The following is an 18,434-nucleotide window of genomic DNA, read 5'->3' as shown; positions in this document are numbered from 1 at the left end:
CGCCAACTTCAGCCTCTATGGTGTTTACATTTCACACTGTACGAGTTTCTTATTTAACTCAGTAATAGTGTTAAAACTTTGAGAGAAATCATACGGGAGGAAGTGCTGTCCTTGATTTATGGCAAACTCCATCCATCACAGTTTACATATCAAATAGAAATAAAAGACTTTTATTTGCTGACTTTTCCTCTGCTTTCAGTAAGATGCAGCCACGTATTTTAATTGGGAAACTAGCTCCATTTTGACCCGTCCAGTAGTTACCATGATGTATTTATCTGACACCAAGACATTAGCAGCAGATCCTTTAAGTCCAGCAGGTTGTGAGGTGAGGTCATGGCTCCACACTGCCTCCACCAGATTAACTTCTTCCTATTCCTGGTACCATGAGTTCTCCAGGTAAATGATGCACATGCCCCCAGCCATCCACATCATATAGAAAGGAATATGACCCATCAGACCAGACCACCTTCATCCATTGAAGGAGGTTTCATCGTAGGTCAGAGGTCTCAGCTCCAAACAAATAAACTGTGTGTTGTGACTACAGCGGAGCAGGATATATGCACCCTGATATTCTGTTTCACAAGTCATCACTGGATGGTAATCTCATCATGTTTTTAGTTCTGCACAATGAAAATGTTTCTCTTTGAGTCTAACGTTAATTTGCGTGAAAACAAAGAAGCAAAAACATATTCATAAATAAAAAGGCCATAAAATATTCTTCCAATGTAACCGTTTGTTTCGTGTTTATTGTTTTAGGATGCACAACATTTAAAGAGCATTAAAAATAATGGCTGTCAAAGCCACAATCAGATCCAGCATCTGTCCACCAGAGGGCGACAATAACACTAAACCGATCACCTCAGTGAAGCTGAACTGAAAATGTAAAAAACTATGAACAAAGAAAGAGAAAAAAAATCACAAGAGAATAATTATTAGAAAGAATAATAAAAGAGAATCTTATTCTTTTAACTTGGAGCTTAATCTTTTTTCACCATAAACTTATAAAAATAAAAATCTCTAAGATTGCACAAAAATCACAGACTGTAGTGATGCAAGAAGGTATTTACACGTGTTCTCCCTGAGTATAGATGACACCAAAAACTTTGTGATATATGTACATTCCTTAAAGGCACAGTATTGCACGTCATTAAAACCAGTCATTAAAATGACCAAAAGTCCTGTTTTAATGCTTCTTCAATTGGCTATTGCCTGGAGCCATATCTCAGAAGCTATTTGTTGTAGCTTGTGACACATGCTTTCATCCCATAGGGTGAATAGTCTTGCTTTTATATAGTGGAGTCTCGCTCCTGTCACTCCTCCTCTACTCTCAGCCTCAGTTCACTCCTCTTTGCCATTGTCCCCCTCTAAATACTCTTCTAACAGTCTGGTTCACTCTCCTCTTCAGATCTGGCATCAATTTTGGCGCCACTTTGCCTTTCAATCAGTCTCTTTATTGGGACCTGTGAGTAATAACCATATGTTCAGTCTGTCTCTGTTAGACAGTAATTGGTACAAGCTAGCGATTCCTACCTTCAGGGACCTATTTGAGGAAGGAGTTCTCTGTAGTTTCTCCCAACTGAGGTCCAAATACAATTTGCCTTGCTCTGATCTCTTTCGATATTTTCACATTCGCCATTTTTTACAGTCTCAGCGTACTTCTTTTCCACACTGCACCCCTGAGTTGGCCTGGGAGAGAATGCTTGACCTGCCAAATATTACTCCAAAACTATTTGCTAACATTTACAACAGCATTCTGCCAATGGGGAGTGACCATTCATCAGAGGCTAAAAGCAAATGGGAGTCAGAACTCAGTGTCAAGCTGAGAAATGTTGGTCTGAAGTCTTTCACATATGTCTTGGTCCTGTTTTAATCTAAAGTGTTGGTCAGCTATTTTTCAAACTATTTTAGAAGGATTAAATGTTAGAATCGAAGGTTGTCCCTTGTTAGCCATGTTAGCCTCTTTGTGTGAAATGATTGCTTTTCTACTGCTTTTGGCTAGAAGGATACTTCTATAATGGAAGTCTCCTACTCCACCTACACATTCTATGTGCGTAACTGATTCTACGTCTTTCCTCCAGCTGGAGAAAATGAAGTTTGTCCTTAGAGGGTCAGACTGAGAGGAACTAGAGGTTCAGTGTCTTGTTAAAGGTCTTTGGCTTCCGGGGAGTGAACCACTAACCCTTCAGATCAACATGGACAAAATCAATGTGGTCCAATGGGTGATTTTTTGCATGACTTCTTACAACAATTGTATTTTTTAGCTACGAGGAGAAAAACCACTATAGCGAAGATGATGATGGTGATGATGGTGATGGATGTCTTGTCACTGGGCGTCTCAACTGAACAAAGAACAACAGGAAAAGATGATTAACAGAGAAAGCAGGTTGGACTAAAGGTACATTCTTCTGTCAGTTTATTCATTCATGTTTTTGTTGAACAAGGACAGTCTCAAGCTGGACTCAGACTAAACACATTTTAAAATCTAATCTAACTCATCTTCAGTTATGGTTCTATTCACATGATCTGGTCTGTGGCCTTGAGGTGATGAACACAGAATGATTTGAGTTAATGTTTTAAATTGTGTATTATAATGAGTTCTAACTGAACTGTAAGACAAAAGCTAAAATATCCAACTAACCACATTCATGTCCTCTTACCCCAGTTGGTTCTGATCTGTGTTTCATCCAGTTTGGTGATGATGTCGTCCTCCACACCAGAAAGATGAAACACACAGTCGTACCTCCTCCAGTCTTCAGGTGAGACTGATGAAATGTCCAGGTCAACATTCATCTGGAAGGATCCATCATGGTTGGGGAGGATCTCTCCATGTTCCACTCCTTCATGAATCTCCTCTCCATCTTTCCTCCAGAACATCATGGCTCTGTCAGGGTAGAAACCTGTAGCGTGGCAGCTGACTGGAGAGGAGGGAGTCTTCTGGAGGAGAGACACTGAGGGGACGTCTGGAGGGAGAAATATAGAATTGGCTTTGAGTTGGTCTTTATCCTACACATAAAATAGTCCCAGATAAAATCCATGTCAAACTACATCATGTGACTCTACCTGTTCTCATCAGAGAGCTCCTCCCAAAACTAAAATACATCTTCAGCCACTCAGGACAAACCTGAGTAAGGAACTTCTCATTTAGTTTTATTCTAATTCTGTCATCATTCCATCTCTGTTTGATGAAGTCAGCCTCTGGTTTCAGAGCGGTCCAGGTCAACATCTTATAATCCAGTTCAATGAAGTCTTCTCCATCGTAACCAAACTTCATAGAAGCAGTAACGTTTCCAGATGTTTCATCCCATTCACAGCCTTCAATCAGCTGTAAAATGTGAACACCTGAGAAGCAGAGAAACATTTAAACATTGTTCGTCTCATGTCTTTATGAATCCACAGCATATAATTAACACACCTGCATACAGACATGGTTTATATAATGAGTGGTAGCACATATTGTATAATTATTGACTGAATTAGCTGAATAATGTGTTTTTCATCTACACTAAAGTAGTAGAAAGGCAGTACTAAAGCACATCTCCACCCAAAGCTGTTGAACTGATGCATGGTAATCCATCTGGTGATTATTCATTGACTGTAGAGGTAAACCCGAGGAGGATTCTTAGTGTGATGTTGCCATCTAGTGGTTACTGGTGAGATTGCTACCTGACTTAAACAGCAAGAACCACATATTCAGTATTAAGAGGAAGTGGAAGGATTTACATCAGTATGTTAATGTCATTTTTATTCTTCATCATCTTATAAACAGAAGAAGCAGACTGGATTCTACATAAGACAGTTCAGTTTATATTTTCTATGATCAGTATGTGGTGGGTACCTTCACTTTGGTTGTAGAGCTGCTTCAAAGTATACATCATGGCTTTGAAGATGTTGGGCTTTTTCTCAGTACACTGCTTATTGTACCAATCCATCTGTCTAGTCTCATTTTCAAAGACTTTTCTCATCCAGTCCTGTTGTGGTTTTACTATCTTTAAGTCTCTGTCACAATAAACAGCCTGGATGTCATCCACCCATGTAGAAAACACAAACTCTGAGAGGTTTGGAAGCCCAGATGATCCAAAGCTGTGATATTTCAGCGAGTGTTTCACTGTGGGACAAACAACGTGTACACAACAACAGTAAATAAAGACACACAATTAATAACTCAGCTGTGACTCTGATCAACATGGAGCAGGGGTCGACAACCTTTGTGACTGGAGCACCAGTTTGAACCTTTCTTTTCAGTGAGTATCCCATTATCACAATAATATAAAAGTTGAACTCTGACACAAAATACAATGTTCAGTTTCATTCCATCCATATAGAGCACATCTAATCATATTCTGAAAGATATTTTTCTGTTATTGATTCAAACTCACTGAGAAGAGAGGACAAACCCGAGACCACAGTACAAATGACTAAAACTGTAAATCTAAACTGTAGCTATATATTGTAGCGGAAATGGACTTTACCTCTTTAAGAGTTCTACCCAGAATGCACTGTGTTCCGGAAGTGTATGTGTTGTCGCGGGAAACATAGAGGGAAGTGTGTGTTGTCGCGGGAAACATAGACATCAATGTCTATGGCTGAAAGTGTTCTGAAAATCTGTAACTGTAAATCTAAACTGTAGCTATATATTGTAGCGGAAATGGACTTTACCTCTTTAAGAGTTCTACCCAGAATGCACTGTGTTCAGGAAGTGTTCTGTGTGATAATTGTTCAGCATGTTCGCCGACGAAAGCGCATTTAGTTGTTTGTTCAATATCAGACCCGGGACGTCATGAGCTGTGCTGAGAAACAACTGTCCTGGACTTTAAAATAAAAAAAACTTTAAGATGAAAGATAACTGGGAGTTGTTGTTTTAATAAATGCACATGAAAGAGAACTCTAATCTCCGTGGTTTCGGTGTTTTTATTCAGATTTTTTCTGGATTTTTTGTGTTTGTCTGTGTCTTCCGTTGCTGTATTTAAGACCTGTCGGTGTCCGTGTCTCCTGCTGCCCTGAGTGAGGCCAGAGTTTCCATTAATCTTCGGGATGTCGTACTGGAGCCAAAGAGAAAGATCGTGATCAGTGTTTAGTGTCTGACAGATCTGGCTGCATGTGGACTTCCCGGACCACAGTGCGTCTGTACCCGGCTTTAAGACTCTATGACAGGGACACACTCCTGGGTGTTGGACTTTACATCCCTCCCTCAGCAGATCTATGGGAATGTGTCCCGGAGCTGTTTCTCAAACCCAACAAATCAGACCACACGTAAAACCACGATCGTTGTAAGACTAAAGGTACCAGCGTTAATGATACGCTGCCACAGGTTGACGACTCCTGACATAGATGATAGAAAATGATACAGTCTTACCTAGAGCTGAAACGTGAGTAGAAAGAAGCAGCAAAAGTAACATTTTCATTTTACTTTTATCTGTGAACTGTAAATACGCTGCTGTGTCAGATGATACAAACAAATTTAAATGTCTCGCCGAAGGAAAACAAAAAGGTGGGAGAAAGCACATTGGTTTGTTTTGGTTCTCTGCGGACGTCGATTGGTTAAAGCGATACAAACGTCACCGCCGACAGGTTTCCTCTTCAGTAACACGTGACTGAAATATGATTGGATAAAAGTTCTAATGCAAAGTTGCACTGACAGAAACACCACAACTGAGAGACAGACGAGACATAAATGAAAGAAAAAGACTATTGGGAATAATTTAATAAGATTAATGGGAAAATATTAACATGTAAGTCAGTGATTTTAAAGAAGTTCATGCAGAGAGAGAGAGAGAGAGATTTTACTGGCCCTGACTGACACCACTGATTTAAATATAACCATCAAAATCTTCCATCTCTGTTCTACAGTTGTGTTCTTTCACAAGCAAATCTGTTTCACATTCAGTATTAAAAATACACAAATGTTGTAAAAACATAAAAAATAAATATCAGTAGGTAGCGCGGGTTGTCCATGAACCGAAGGGTTAGCGGTTCGATCCCCCAAGTGTGCCATATGCCGAAGTGTCCTTGCGCAAGATACTAAACCCCCAGTTGCTCCCAGTGCAACTGGCGCTGGTGTGTGAATGTGCGTGTGCTTGTGTGAGCGAATGGGTGGATGTGTCTCTGACTGTAAAAGCGCTTTGAGTACCTTTGAGTAGGTAGAAAAGCGCTATATAAGAGCAAGACCATTTACCATTGATATGTTACGACCCAGTTCTGCAACATTAAACCCGACGTTGATGGTTTTAGTGAAGGTTTGTTTTTGGTGATCAAATGGAACAAACAGGAAGTGCAGCACTGAGGCAAAATTCTAAATAAAAAAAGTGTCATAAGACAAAGAATATAAAAACAATGAGACACACAAATACAGCTAAGAATCAGTTATTTAATACTGAATTAAGACGCAACTATCAGGCATCGCTGTCAGTAAGAATAAAATGATAATTAGTATTTTAATAATAATAATAAAATAGCAAATCTATGCTACATCACTGGTTAATATTCCAGAGACCACGATGATGTGAGCGCTGTACAAGGCCTTGTTGGTAAATGTGAAGCCCCTGTTATGTTTTTTATACTGAAATATGTTAGTAATTATTGAACATGATGAGATGGTTATACTAACAGAGAACATATCTGACCTCTTATTATAGTGTAATTTAAGGACACCACCAAGTGTTACCTGAACACCTGCACGTTGTTCACCAGTTACTCAGTGAGTGTCTCTAATGAGTGAACTCTGGACGCCAACTTCAGCCTCTATGGTGTTTACATTTCATACTGTACGAGTTTGTTATTTAACTCAGTAATAGAGTTAAAACTTTGAGAAAAATCATACGGGAGGAAGTGCTGTCCTTGATTTATGGCAAACTCCATCCATCACAGTTTACATATCAAATAGAAATAAAAGACTTTTATTTGCTGACTTTTCCTCTGCTTTCAGTAAGATGCAGCCACATATTTTAATTGGGAAACTAGCTCCATTTTGACCCATCCAGTAGTTACCATGCTGTATTTATCTGACACCAAGACATTAGCAGCAGATCCTTTAAGTCCAGCAGGTTGTGAGGTGAGGTCATGGCTCCACACTGCCTCCACCAGATTAACTTCTTCCTATTCCTGGTACCACGAGTTCTCCAGGTAAATGATGCACATGCCCCCAGCCATCCACATCATATAGAAAGGAATATGATCCATCAGACCAGACCACCTTCATCCATTGAAGGAGGTTTCATCGTAGGTCAGAGGTCTCAGCTCCAAACAAATAAACTGTGTGTTGTGACTACAGCGGAGCAGGATATATGCACCCTGGATATTCTGTTTCACAAGTCGTCACTGGATGGTAATCTCATCATGTTTTTAGTTCTGCACAATGAAAATGTTTCTCTTTGAGTCTAACGTTAATTTGCATGAAAACAAAGAAGCAAAAACATATTCATAAATAAAAAGGCCATAAAATATTCTTCCAATGTAACCGTTTGTTTCGTGTTTATTGTTTTAGGATGCACAACATTTAAAGAGCATTAAAAATAATGGCTGTCAAAGCCACAATCAGATCCAGCATCTGTCCACCAGAGGGCGACAATAACACTAAACCGATCACCTCAGTGAAGCTGAACTGAAAATGTAAAAAACTATGAACAAAGAAAGAGAAAAAAAATCACAAAAGAATAATTATAAGAAAGAATAATAAAAGAGAATCTTATTCTTTTAACTTGGAGCTTAATCTTTTTTCAACATAAACTTATAAAAATAAAAATCTCTAAGATTGCACAAAAATCACAGACTGTAGTGATGCAAGAAGGTATTTACACGTGTTCTCCCTGAGTATAGATGACACCAAAAACTTTGTGATATATGTACATTCCTTAAAGGCACAGTATTGCACGTCATTAAAACCAGTCATTAAAATGACCAAAAGTCCTGTTTTAATGCTTCTTCAATTGGCTATTGCCTGGAGCCTTATCTCAGAAGCTATTTGTTGTAGCTTGTGACACATGCTTTCATCCCATAGGGTGAATAGTCTTGCTTTTATATAGTGGAGTCTCGCTCCTGTCACTCCTCCTCTACTCTCAGCCTCAGTTCACTCCTCTTTGCCATTGTCCCCCTCTAAATACTCTTCTAACAGTCTGGTTCACTCTCCTCTTCAGATCTGGCATCAATTTTGGCGCCACTTTGCCTTTCAATCCGTCTCTTTATTGGGACCTGTGAGTAATAACCATATGTTCAGTCTCTCTCTGTTAGACAGTAATTGGTACAAGCTAGCGATTCCTACCTTCAGGGACCTATTTGAGGAAGGAGTTCTCTGTAGTTTCTCCCAACTGAGGTCCAAATACAATTTGCCTTGCTCTGATCTCTTTCGATATTTTCACATTCGCCATTTTTTACAGTCTCAGCGTACTTCTTTTCCACACTGCACCCCTGAGTTGGCCTGGGAGAGAATGCTTGACCTGCCAAATACTACTCCAAAACTAACTGCTAACATTTACAACAGCATTCTGCCAATGGGGAGTGACCATTCATCAGAGGCTAAAAGCAAATGGGAGTCAGAACTCAGTGTCAAGCTGAGAAATGTTGGTCTGAAGTCTTTCACATATGTCTTGGTCCTGTTTTAATCTAAAGTGTTGGTCAGCTATTTTTCAAACTATTTTAGAAGAATTAAATGTTAGAATCGAAGGTTGCCCCTTGTTAGCCATGTTAGCCTCTTTGTGTGAAATGATTGCTTTTCTACTGCTTTTGGCTAGAAGGATACTTCTATCATGGAAGTCTCCTACTCCACCTACACATTCTATGTGCGTAACTGATTCTACGTCTTTCCTCCAGCTGGAGAAAATGAAGTTTGTCCTTAGAGGGTCAGACTGAGAGCAACTAGGGTTCAGTGTCTTGTTAAAGGACTTTGGCTTCCAGGGAGTGAACCACTAACCCTTCAGATCAACATGGACAAAATCAATGTGGTTGAATGGATGATTTTTACATAACTTTTTACACCAGTTGTATTTCTTAGCTACGAAGAGAAAAACCACTACAGCGATGATGATGATGATGATGAAGGTGATGATGATGGTGATGGATGTCTTGTCACTGGGCGTCTCAACTGAACAAAGAACAACAGGAAAAGATGATTAACAGAGAAAGCAGGTTGGACTAAAGGTACATTCTTCTGTCAGTTTATTCATTCATGTTTTGGTTGAACAAGGACAGTCTCAAGCTGGACTCAGACTAAACACATTTTAAAATCTAATCTAACTCATCTTCAGTTATGGTTCTATTCACATGATCTGGTCTGTGGCCTTGAGGTGATGAACACAGAATGATTTGAGTTAATGTTTTAAATTGTGTTTTATAATGAGTTCTAACTGAACTGTAAGGCAAAAGCTAAAATATCCAACTAACCACATTCATGTCCTCTTACCCCAGTTGGTTCTGATCTGTGTTTCATCCAGTTTGGTGATGATGTCGTCCTCCACACCAGAGAGATGAAACACACAGTCGTACCTCCTCCAGTCTTCAGGTGAGACTGATGAAATGTCCAGGTCAACATTCATCTGGAAGGATCCATCATGGTTGGGGAGGATCTCTCCATGTTCCACTCCTTCATGAATCTCCTCTCCATCTTTCCTCCAGAACATCACGGCTCTGTCAGGGTAGAAACCTGTAGCGTGGCAGCTGACTGGAGAGGAGGGAGTCTTCTGGAGGAGAGACACTGAGGGGACGTCTGCAGGGAGAAAATAGAGGCTTGACTTTAAGTCTTTATCCTCCACATAAAATAGTCCCAGATAAAATCCATGTCAAACTGATACAATGAACATAAACACTATGGTGTCCATCAAACTACATCATGTGACTCTACCTGTTCTCATCAGAGAGCTCCTCCCAAAACTAAAATACATCTTCAGCCACTCAGGACAAACATGAGTAAGGAACTTCTCATTTTGTTTTATTCTAACTCTTTCATCATTCCATCTCTGTTTGGTGAAGTCAGCCTCTGGTTTCAGAGCGGTCCAGGTCAACATCTTATAATCCAGTTCAATGAAGTCTTCTCCATCGTAACCAAACCTCATAGAAGCAGTAACGTTTCCAGATGTTTCATCCCATTCACAGCCTTCAATCAGCTGTAAAATGTGAACACCTGAGAAACAGAGAAACATTAAAACATTGTTCATTTCATGTCTTTATGATTCCACAGCATATAATTAACACACCTACATACAGACATGATTTAAATAATGAGTGGTTGCACATATTGTATAATTATTGACTGAATTAGCTGAATAATGTGTTTTTCATCTACACTAAAGTAGTAGAAAGGCAGTACTAAAGCACATCTCCACCCAAAGCTGTTGAACTGATGCATGGCATTGACTGTAGAATTAAACCCAAGGAGCTTTTCAAATCTCTAAGGAGGATTCTTTGTGTGATGTTGCCATCTAGTGGTTACTGGTGAGATTGCTACCTGACTTAAACAGCAAGAACCACATATTCAGTATTAAGAGACGTGGAAGGATTTACATCAGTATGTTAATGTCATTTCTGTTCTTCATCATCTTATAAACACAAGAAACAGACTGGATTCTACATAAGACAGTTCAGTTTATATTTTCTATGATCAGTATGTGGTGGGTACCTTCACTTTGGTTGAAGAGCTGCTTCAAAGTATACATCGTGGCTTTGAAGAAGGGCTTTCGCTCAGTACACTGCTCATTGTACCAATCCATCTGTCGAGTGTCATTTTCAAAGACTTTTCTCATCCAGTCCTGTTGTGGTTTTACTATCTTTAAGTCTCTGTCACAATAAACAGCCTGGATGTCATCCACCCATGTAGAAAACACAAACTCTGAGAGGTTTGGAAGCCCAGATGATCCAAAGCTGTAATATTTCAGCGAGTGTTTCACTGTGGGACAAACAACAGTAAATAAAGACACACAATTAATAACTCAGCTGTGACTCTGATCAACATGGAGCAGGGGTCGACAACCTTTGTGACTGGAGCACCAGTTTGAACCTTTCTTTTCAGTGAGTATCCCATTATCAACAATAATATAAAAGTTAAACTCTGACACAAAATACAATGTTCAGTTTCATTCCATCCACATAGAGCACATCTAATCATATTCTGAAAGATATTTTTCTGTTATTGATTCAAACTCGCGGAGAAAAGAGGACAAACCCGAGACCACAGTACAAATGACTTAAACTGTAAATCTAAACTGTAGCTATATATTGTAGCGGAAATGGAAGTTATACACAAACTGCAGTGTTCAGGAAGTGAAAGTGTTGCTCGAAGTGTTCTGTGTGTTCACCATGGTCGCCGACGAAAGCGCATTTATTTCAATATCAGACCCTTAACGTCATGAGCTGTGCTGAGGAACAAGTGTCCTGGACTTTAAAATGAAATAATAAAAAATAGACTTGAGAATAAAAGAGAACTGGGAGTTGTTGTTTTAATAAATGCACATAAAAGAGAATCCCAATCTCCGGAGTTTCGGTGCCTATATTTAGATTTTAGTCTGGACGTTTTGTGTTTGTCTGTGTCTTCCGTTGCTGTTTTCAAGAGACCAACTAGTCTATCGGTGTCCGTGTCTCCTGCTGCCCTGAGTGAGGCCAGAGTTTCCATTAATCTTCGGGATGTCGTACTGGCGCCAAAGAGAAAGATCGTGATCAGTGTTTAGTGTCTGACAGATCTGGCTGCATGTGGACTTCCCGGACCACAGTGCGTCTGTACCCGGCTTTAAGACTCTATGACAGGGACACACTCCTGGGTGTTGGACTTTACATCCCTCCCTCAGCAGATCTATGGGAATGTGTCCCGGAGCTGTTTCTCAAACCCAACAAATCAGACCACACGTAGAACCACGATCGTTGTAAGACTAAAGGTACCAGCGTTAATGATACGCTGCCACAGGTTGACGACTCCTGACATAGATGATAGAAAATGATACAGTCTTACCTAGAGCTGAAACGTGAGTAGAAAGAAGCAGCAAAAGTAACGTTTTCATTTCACTTGAATTTAACTGTCTTGTGGAATGAACGTTGCAGAAAGCTAAGCCATGAGATACTAACTGAAATACCCGTAGAGACTGAACGAATGAGACAAACATTCCAGACCATGAGACAGTCATTACACGACATGCCCTCTACACAAGGGAACACCCCATTGAACCGTGGGAGGTAAAAGCAGAGCTCTCAAGTAAAAGAATGACTGAAATGCAGACTGTGTCAGCGTAGTTTATTTTATGAATAAATAAATGTATATAATAGTTTTATTCAGCGATGGACTAAGCAAGTTAGATATGGGCTATATTTATCCATAGCATTAAATATAAGTGGAGAAACAGAACGGAGCCGACTCGTTGCTGTTTAAACTCAGCAAAATGAGGTAACGTTAGTAAAGTTTCAGATAAGTGACGTAAGTGACATGTAATGTAACATGTAATGTAACATGTATTTGAAAACCTTTAACGTGAGTTCTTTGTTGACAGTGAATTAGAAATGATGGAGGAAGCCTTGGTGGGGCACTTGCCCGAGGAGGCAACTAGAAGTAGCCCTCTCCTCTGAGGCATTTCTCAGCCGGCTGTAAAATAAAAAGTTTGTGAGAAGCCTCGAAATGTTTTCTATTTTTTTTAATAATTTTATTATATTTTATTATAAATAGTTTTTGTAGAACATATTCAGTTTCTACATGTCACACAACCATTCGCATGACACGAAAAAAAACCTTTGTGTATAAAGTACCAGATCCAGATAACATCTCCTCTTCACTACAAACACATCTGTAGTTGTGATGAATGGCTGCTTGTCACAAAATGACCATGACAAAGTAGGTAGATGCACACAAAAGCCAATTAAAGAAATGTGAGTGTGTGTGTATTGGAGTGTGTGTGGTGTTGTAGGTGGAATAAAGGAATCAGGATGCTAAACAAAGACCAAGAGGTGTTGCAGGTAGGAGAGAGGGCCAGTAACTGAGCTCCAGGAGAATGTGGGGCGAGGAGGGGGCACATTTACTGCAGCTAAAAAAAAAAAACACAAGCAGTGAAACCACAATACTGAAAACATCCGATACCTATGATCTTTTACATTCAGCAGTCAGCAAAGTAGGACTTCCCCCTCCCTCACCCTCTCAGCAGAGAGAGAGAGAGAGAAGGTTTTACTGGCCCTGACTGACACCACTGATTTAAATATATCCATCAATATCTTATATCTCTGTTCTATAGTTGTGTTCATTCACAACTGATTTCTTGTTTTGACTGAGCAGAATGAAACGAAATGAGTCTGGTATTTTTTTATTTTCTGAAAAAATAAAGATCTAGTACAATCAAATATGTTTCATATTAAGTATTAAAAATATACAAATGTTGTTGTAAAAAAAAACAAAACTATCAACATGCACGAGAGTATAACAGCAGACAAACAGCATGATTCTCTAACCCCATTACTTCATATATATATATAAGTTATGGGAAAATAAATGTTAAATGTCACGTTTCTGGATATAAAGCAACTGCAAACTGAAACCATTTAGTAACTAGAAAAATGCATTAAAACATGCATATATTTCAATGTTTCCGACATGACGTCAAAACATTATAGAGCAGAAAATGATGCTGAGTTTGGTTTGACAGACTAACGAGTTATGAATCAACTCCATCAGGTTTCTGGATCCAGTCTCTCAGAGAGTTCAGAGATTCTTCACTATCTGTAAGGTCAGAAACAAACAGAGTTAAAGGTCAACTCATAGTCTGGAGAAATCATCAACAGTTTGTTAGATCAGATGAAACAGAATAAAATAAGTTTTACTTACCAGGTGGAGCCTTTTGGTCTGAAATGAAAAGTAAAGACAGGTCATTTCAGTTCCAGTTGTTAATGTCAGAATATCTTTCATCATCTTATCTCCAGTGAATATGATCCTCTTCTACTCACTCAACCTGAAGAATAAATCCACTCTGCTCTTCTGTTTAGTTCTCACTTTGTTTCTTTCTTCATCACTTCTCTCCCTCATCATCATAGTATAGTCATGTTCTCCTGACTTCTCCTGACTCTGAGACTTACTCAGCTTTTACTGCTGGATGCTTCAAACTGTAGGATTCAACTCAAAGACTGAATCAAAGTAGCTCACCTTGTTTCTTTCTATGAACCATGAATCCAGCAGCTGCTGCAAAGACGACAACAACAACCACTGCAGAGATGATGATGATGATGGTGGTCTGGTTACTGGACTTCTCTGGTGAACAAAGAACAAACTGAAGATTAATAAAAGTCCAGATAAAGCAGGTTAAAACACCTCATTTACTTTGCAGCCTCATTAGAGTCTGTTTAGATAAATTATCAACTAACCTGCAGGACAAGGCCTTAAATATCCAACTAACCACATTCATGTCCTCTTACCCCAGTTGGTTCTGATCTGTGTTTCATCCAGTTTGGTGATGATGTCGTCCTCCACACCAGAGAGATGAAACACACAGTCGTACCTCCTCCAGTCTTCAGGTGAGACTGATGAAATGTTCAGATCAACATTCATCTGGAAGGATCCATCATGGTTGGGGAGGATCTCTCCACGTTCCACTCCTTCATGAGTCTTCTCTCCATCTTTCCTCCAGAACATCATGGCTCTGTCAGGGTAGAAACCTGTAGCGTGGCAGCTGACTGGAGAGGAGGGAGTCTTCTGGAGGAGAGACACTGAGGGGACGTCTGCAGGGAGAAATAGAGAATTGACTTTAAGTCGGTCTTTATCGTCCATATAAAATTGTCCCAGATAAAATCCATGTCAAACTGATACAATGAACATAAACACTATGGTGTCCATCAAACTACATCATGTGACTCTACCTGTTCTCATCAGAGAGCTCCTCCCAAAACTAAAATACATCTTCAGCCACTCAGGACAAACCTGAGTAAGGAACTTCTCATTTTGTTTTATTCTAATTCTGTCATTATTCCATCTCTGTTTGATGAAGTCAGCCTCTGGTTTCAGAGCGGTCCAGGTCAACATCTTATAATCCAGTTCAATGAAGTCTTCTCCATCGTAACCAAACTTCATAGAAGCAGTAACGTTTCCAGATGTTTCATCCCATTCACAGCCTTCAATCAGCTGTAAAACGTGAACACCTGAGAAACAGAGAAACATTTAAAAAAAAAAACATTGCATTTAATTAAGCATATAAATAAGCATATAATTAACACACCTACATACAGACTTGATTTAAATAATGAGTGGTTGCACATATTGTATAATTATTGACTGAATTAGCTGAATAATGTGTTTTCATCTACACTAAAGTAGTAGAAAGGCAGTACTAAAGCACATCTCCACCCAAAGCTGTTGAACTGATGCATGGCATTGACTGTAGAGCTAAACCCAAGTAGCTTTTCAAATCTCTAAGGAGGATTCTTAGTGTGATGTTGCCATCTAGTGGTTACTGGTGAGATTGCTACCTGACTTAAACAGCAAGAACCACATATTCAGTATTAAGAGACATATTTATTCTGATCATCTTATAAACACAAGAAACAGACTGGATTTTGAATCACACAGTTATATTTTATATATTAGTATATTCTATGATCAGTATGTGGTGGGTACCTTCACTTTGGTTGAAGAGCTGCTTCAAAGTATACATCGTGGCTTTGAAGAGGTTGGGCTTTTTCTCAGTACACTGATTAGTGTACCAATCCATCTGTCGAGTCTCATTTCCAAAGACTTTTCTCATCCAGTCCTGTTGTGGTTTTAATATCTTTAAGTTTCTGTCACAATAAACAGCCTGGATGTCATCCACCCATGTAGAAAACACAAACTCTGAGAGGTTTGGAAGCCCAGATGATCCAAAGCTGTAATATTTCAGCGAGTGTTTCACTGTGGGACAAACAACAGTAAATAAAGACACACAATTAATAACTCAGCTGTGACTCTGATCAACATGGAGCAGGGGTCGACAACCTTTGTGACTGGAGCACCAGTTTGAACCTTTCTTTTCAGTGAGTATCCCATTATCAACAATAATATAAAAGTTAAACTCTGACACAAAATACAATGTTCAGTTTCATTCCATCCATATAGAGCACATCTAATCATATTCTGAAAGATATTTTTCTGTTATTGATTCAAACTCACTGAGAAGAGAGGACAAAACCGAGACCACAGTACAAATGACTAAAACTGTAAATCTAAACTGTAGCTATATATTGTAGCGGAAATGGACTGTACGTCTTTAAGAGTTCTACCCAGAATGCACTGTGTTCAGGAAGTGAATGTGTTGTTGCTGGAAGTGTTCGTTGTGTTCAGTATATTCACCGACGAAAGAGCATTTAGTTGTTTTAGCGGCTCAATATCAGACCCGGAATGTTATTAACTTTGTTGAGGAACAACTGCTCTTCAAAATAAAATAGCACGGGGTCTGTTTTATTTTTTTTTTATTTATTTTTTTTTATAAATTCACATGAAAGAGAACCCCAATCTCCGGGGTTTCGGTGTTTTTATTCAGATTGTTTTTCTGGACTTTTTGTGTTTGTCTGTGTCTTCCGTTGCTGTATTCAAGACCTGTCGGTGTCCGTGTCTCCTGCTGCCCTGAGTGAGGCCAGAGTTTCCATTAATCTTCGGGATGTCGTACTGGCGCCAAAGAGAAAGATCGTGATCAGTGTTTAGTGTCTGACAGATCTGGCTGCATGTGGACTTCCCGGACCACAGTGCGTCTGTACCCGGCTTTAAGACTCTATGACAGGGACACACTCCTGGGTGTTGGACTTTACATCCCTCCCTCAGCAGATCTATGGGAATGTGTCCCGGAGCTGTTTCTCAAACCCAACAAATCAGACCACACGTAAAACCACGATCGTTGTAAGACTAAAGGTACCAGCGTTAATGATACGCTGCCACAGGTTGACGACTCCTGACATAGATGATAGAAAATGATACAGTCTTACCTAGAGCTGAAACGTGAGTAGAAAGAAGCAACAAAAGTAACGTTTTCATTTTACTTTTATCTGTGAACTGTAAACACGCTCCTGTGTCAGATAATTCAAATGTCGCGCTGAATCGGAAGGCGCGTTGGTTTGTTTTGGTTCTGACTGTTCAGAGGACGTCGATTGGTTAAAGGATACAAACGTCACCGCCTACAGGTTTGCTCTTCAGTAACACGTGACTGAAATATGATTGGATAAAAGTTCTAATGCAAAGTTGCACTGGCAGAAACACCACAACTGAGAGACAGACGAGACATAAATGAAAAGAAAAAGACTATTGGGAATAATTTAATAAGATTAATGGGAAAATATTAACATGTAAGTCAATGATTTTAAAGAAGTTTATGCAGAGAGAGAGAGAGAGAGGTTTTACTGGCCCTGACTGACACCACTGATTTAAATATAACCATCAATATCTTATATCTCTGTTCTACAGTTGTGTTCTTTCACAATTGGTTTCTTGTTTTGACAGAGACTGAGCAGAATAAAACAAAACGAGTCTGGTATTTTTTTATTTTCTGAAAAAATAAAGATCTAGTACAATCAAATATGTTTCATATTACGTATTAAAAATATATACCAATGTTGTAAATATATATATATATATATATATATGTATCAAAGTGTGCCAGAGTATAACAGCAGACAAACAGCATGATTCTCTAACCCCATTACTTCATATATGTATATAAGTGGGGAAATAAATGATAAATGTCACGTTTCTGGATATGAAGCTACTGGAAACTGAAACCATTTAGTAACTAAAAAAAATGCATTAAAACATGCATATATTTCAATGTTTCCGACATGACGTCAAAACATTAAAGAGCAGAAAATGATGCTGAGTTTGGTTTGACAGACTAACGAGTTATGAATCAACTCCATCAGGTTTCTGGATCCAGTCTCTCAGAGAGTCAGAGATTACCTGGAGCTGAAACGTGAGTAGAAAGAAGCAGCAAAAGTAACGTTTTCATTTTACTTTTATCTGTGAACTGTAAACACGCGCCTGTGTCAGATAATTCAAATGTCGCGCTGAATCGGAAGGCGCGTTGGTTTGTTTCGGTTCTGACTGTTCAGAGGACGTCGATTGGTTAAAGGGATACAAACGTCACCGCCTACAGGTTTGCGCTTCAGTAACACGTGACTGAAATATGATTGGATAAAAGTTCTAATGCAAAGTTGCACTGGCAGAAACACCACAGCTGAGAGACAGACGAGACATAAATGAAAAGAAAAAGACTATTGGGAATAATTTATGCTTTGCAACAGCTCTGGAGCTGAAGACAGCATCCCCGGGACCCTCGATGCCTGCAGACATATCAGCGATTCTAAAGACACGTGCAACCAATAAATAACTAGACAAATGAAAAAGCTGAAACATTTCACTGAGACTCTTAATAGATTTTTAAAAGAAAACCAATGAAAAGGAATGAAAATAAAATATCTGTGGGAAGTGAATCCCTAAAGCCATGAATAGAACTGTTTTCATGTTTTTGTTTTTG

At 39.2% G+C, this 18,434-nt stretch overlaps 2 protein-coding genes across 4 annotated transcripts; both read right to left on the bottom strand.

The window, feature by feature from the left end:
* Positions 1 to 713: 713 nt before the first annotated feature.
* On the bottom strand, positions 714 to 17,459 carry LOC125019697 (hereditary hemochromatosis protein homolog). Of its 3 annotated transcripts, none has more exons than XM_047604658.1 (7): positions 16,894 to 17,405; positions 15,557 to 15,826; positions 14,803 to 15,081; positions 14,362 to 14,664; positions 14,093 to 14,197; positions 13,778 to 13,795; positions 13,244 to 13,681 (listed from the first exon to the last, which is right to left on the bottom strand). In XM_047604658.1, exons 1-7 carry the CDS (start codon positions 16,940 to 16,942, stop codon positions 13,608 to 13,610), a joined length of 1,098 nt encoding a protein of 365 aa, XP_047460614.1. In that variant the 5' UTR covers positions 16,943 to 17,405; the 3' UTR covers positions 13,244 to 13,607. The 3 variants fall into 3 exon arrangements, with proteins under 3 accessions (XP_047460616.1, XP_047460614.1, XP_047460615.1); XM_047604659.1 differs by having other exon boundaries at positions 13,244 to 13,672; positions 16,894 to 17,398; XM_047604660.1 differs by lacking the exons at positions 13,244 to 13,681; positions 13,778 to 13,795; positions 14,093 to 14,197; positions 14,362 to 14,664; positions 14,803 to 15,081 and adding exons at positions 714 to 2,339; positions 2,658 to 2,960; positions 3,061 to 3,339 and having other exon boundaries at positions 16,894 to 17,459.
* LOC125019713 (major histocompatibility complex class I-related gene protein-like) lies at positions 6,873 to 12,052 on the bottom strand. The gene is made up of 5 exons (XM_047604677.1): positions 11,927 to 12,052; positions 10,604 to 10,870; positions 9,830 to 10,108; positions 9,392 to 9,694; positions 6,873 to 9,073 (listed from the first exon to the last, which is right to left on the bottom strand). The coding sequence occupies exons 1-5, from the start codon at positions 11,973 to 11,975 to the stop codon at positions 8,898 to 8,900; spliced, it is 1,074 nt and encodes a 357-aa protein (XP_047460633.1). The 5' UTR covers positions 11,976 to 12,052; the 3' UTR covers positions 6,873 to 8,897.
* Positions 17,460 to 18,434: the final 975 nt, after the last annotated feature.

Source organism: Mugil cephalus, chromosome 14 (assembly GCF_022458985.1).
Source record: "Mugil cephalus isolate CIBA_MC_2020 chromosome 14, CIBA_Mcephalus_1.1, whole genome shotgun sequence".
Taxonomy (NCBI): domain Eukaryota; kingdom Metazoa; phylum Chordata; class Actinopteri; order Mugiliformes; family Mugilidae; genus Mugil; species Mugil cephalus.
This window is presented reverse-complemented; position numbering and strand designations above follow the sequence as displayed.

What these genes read in the sequence shown, in the direction of transcription:
- LOC125019697 (XM_047604658.1), bottom strand. Translation starts at nt 16,942, where the DNA reads ATGAAAACGTTACTTTTGTTGCTTCTTTCTACTCACGTTTCAGCTCTA. An exon ending in GCTCTTCAACCAAAGTGAAG is followed by an intron (nt 15,082 to 15,556) that starts GTACCCACCACA and finishes TCTGTTTCTCAG; the next exon opens with GTGTTCACGTTTTACAGCTG. An exon ending in GAGCTCTCTGATGAGAACAG is followed by an intron (nt 14,665 to 14,802) that starts GTAGAGTCACAT and finishes TTCTCCCTGCAG; the next exon opens with ACGTCCCCTCAGTGTCTCTC.
- LOC125019713 (XM_047604677.1), bottom strand. Translation starts at nt 11,975, where the DNA reads ATGAAAACGTTACTTTTGCTGCTTCTTTCTACTCACGTTTCAGCTCTA. An exon ending in TACTCACGTTTCAGCTCTAG is followed by an intron (nt 10,871 to 11,926) that starts GTAAGACTGTAT and finishes TTTGTCCCACAG; the next exon opens with TGAAACACTCGCTGAAATAT. An exon ending in GAGCTCTCTGATGAGAACAG is followed by an intron (nt 9,695 to 9,829) that starts GTAGAGTCACAT and finishes TTCTCCCTGCAG; the next exon opens with ACGTCCCCTCAGTGTCTCTC.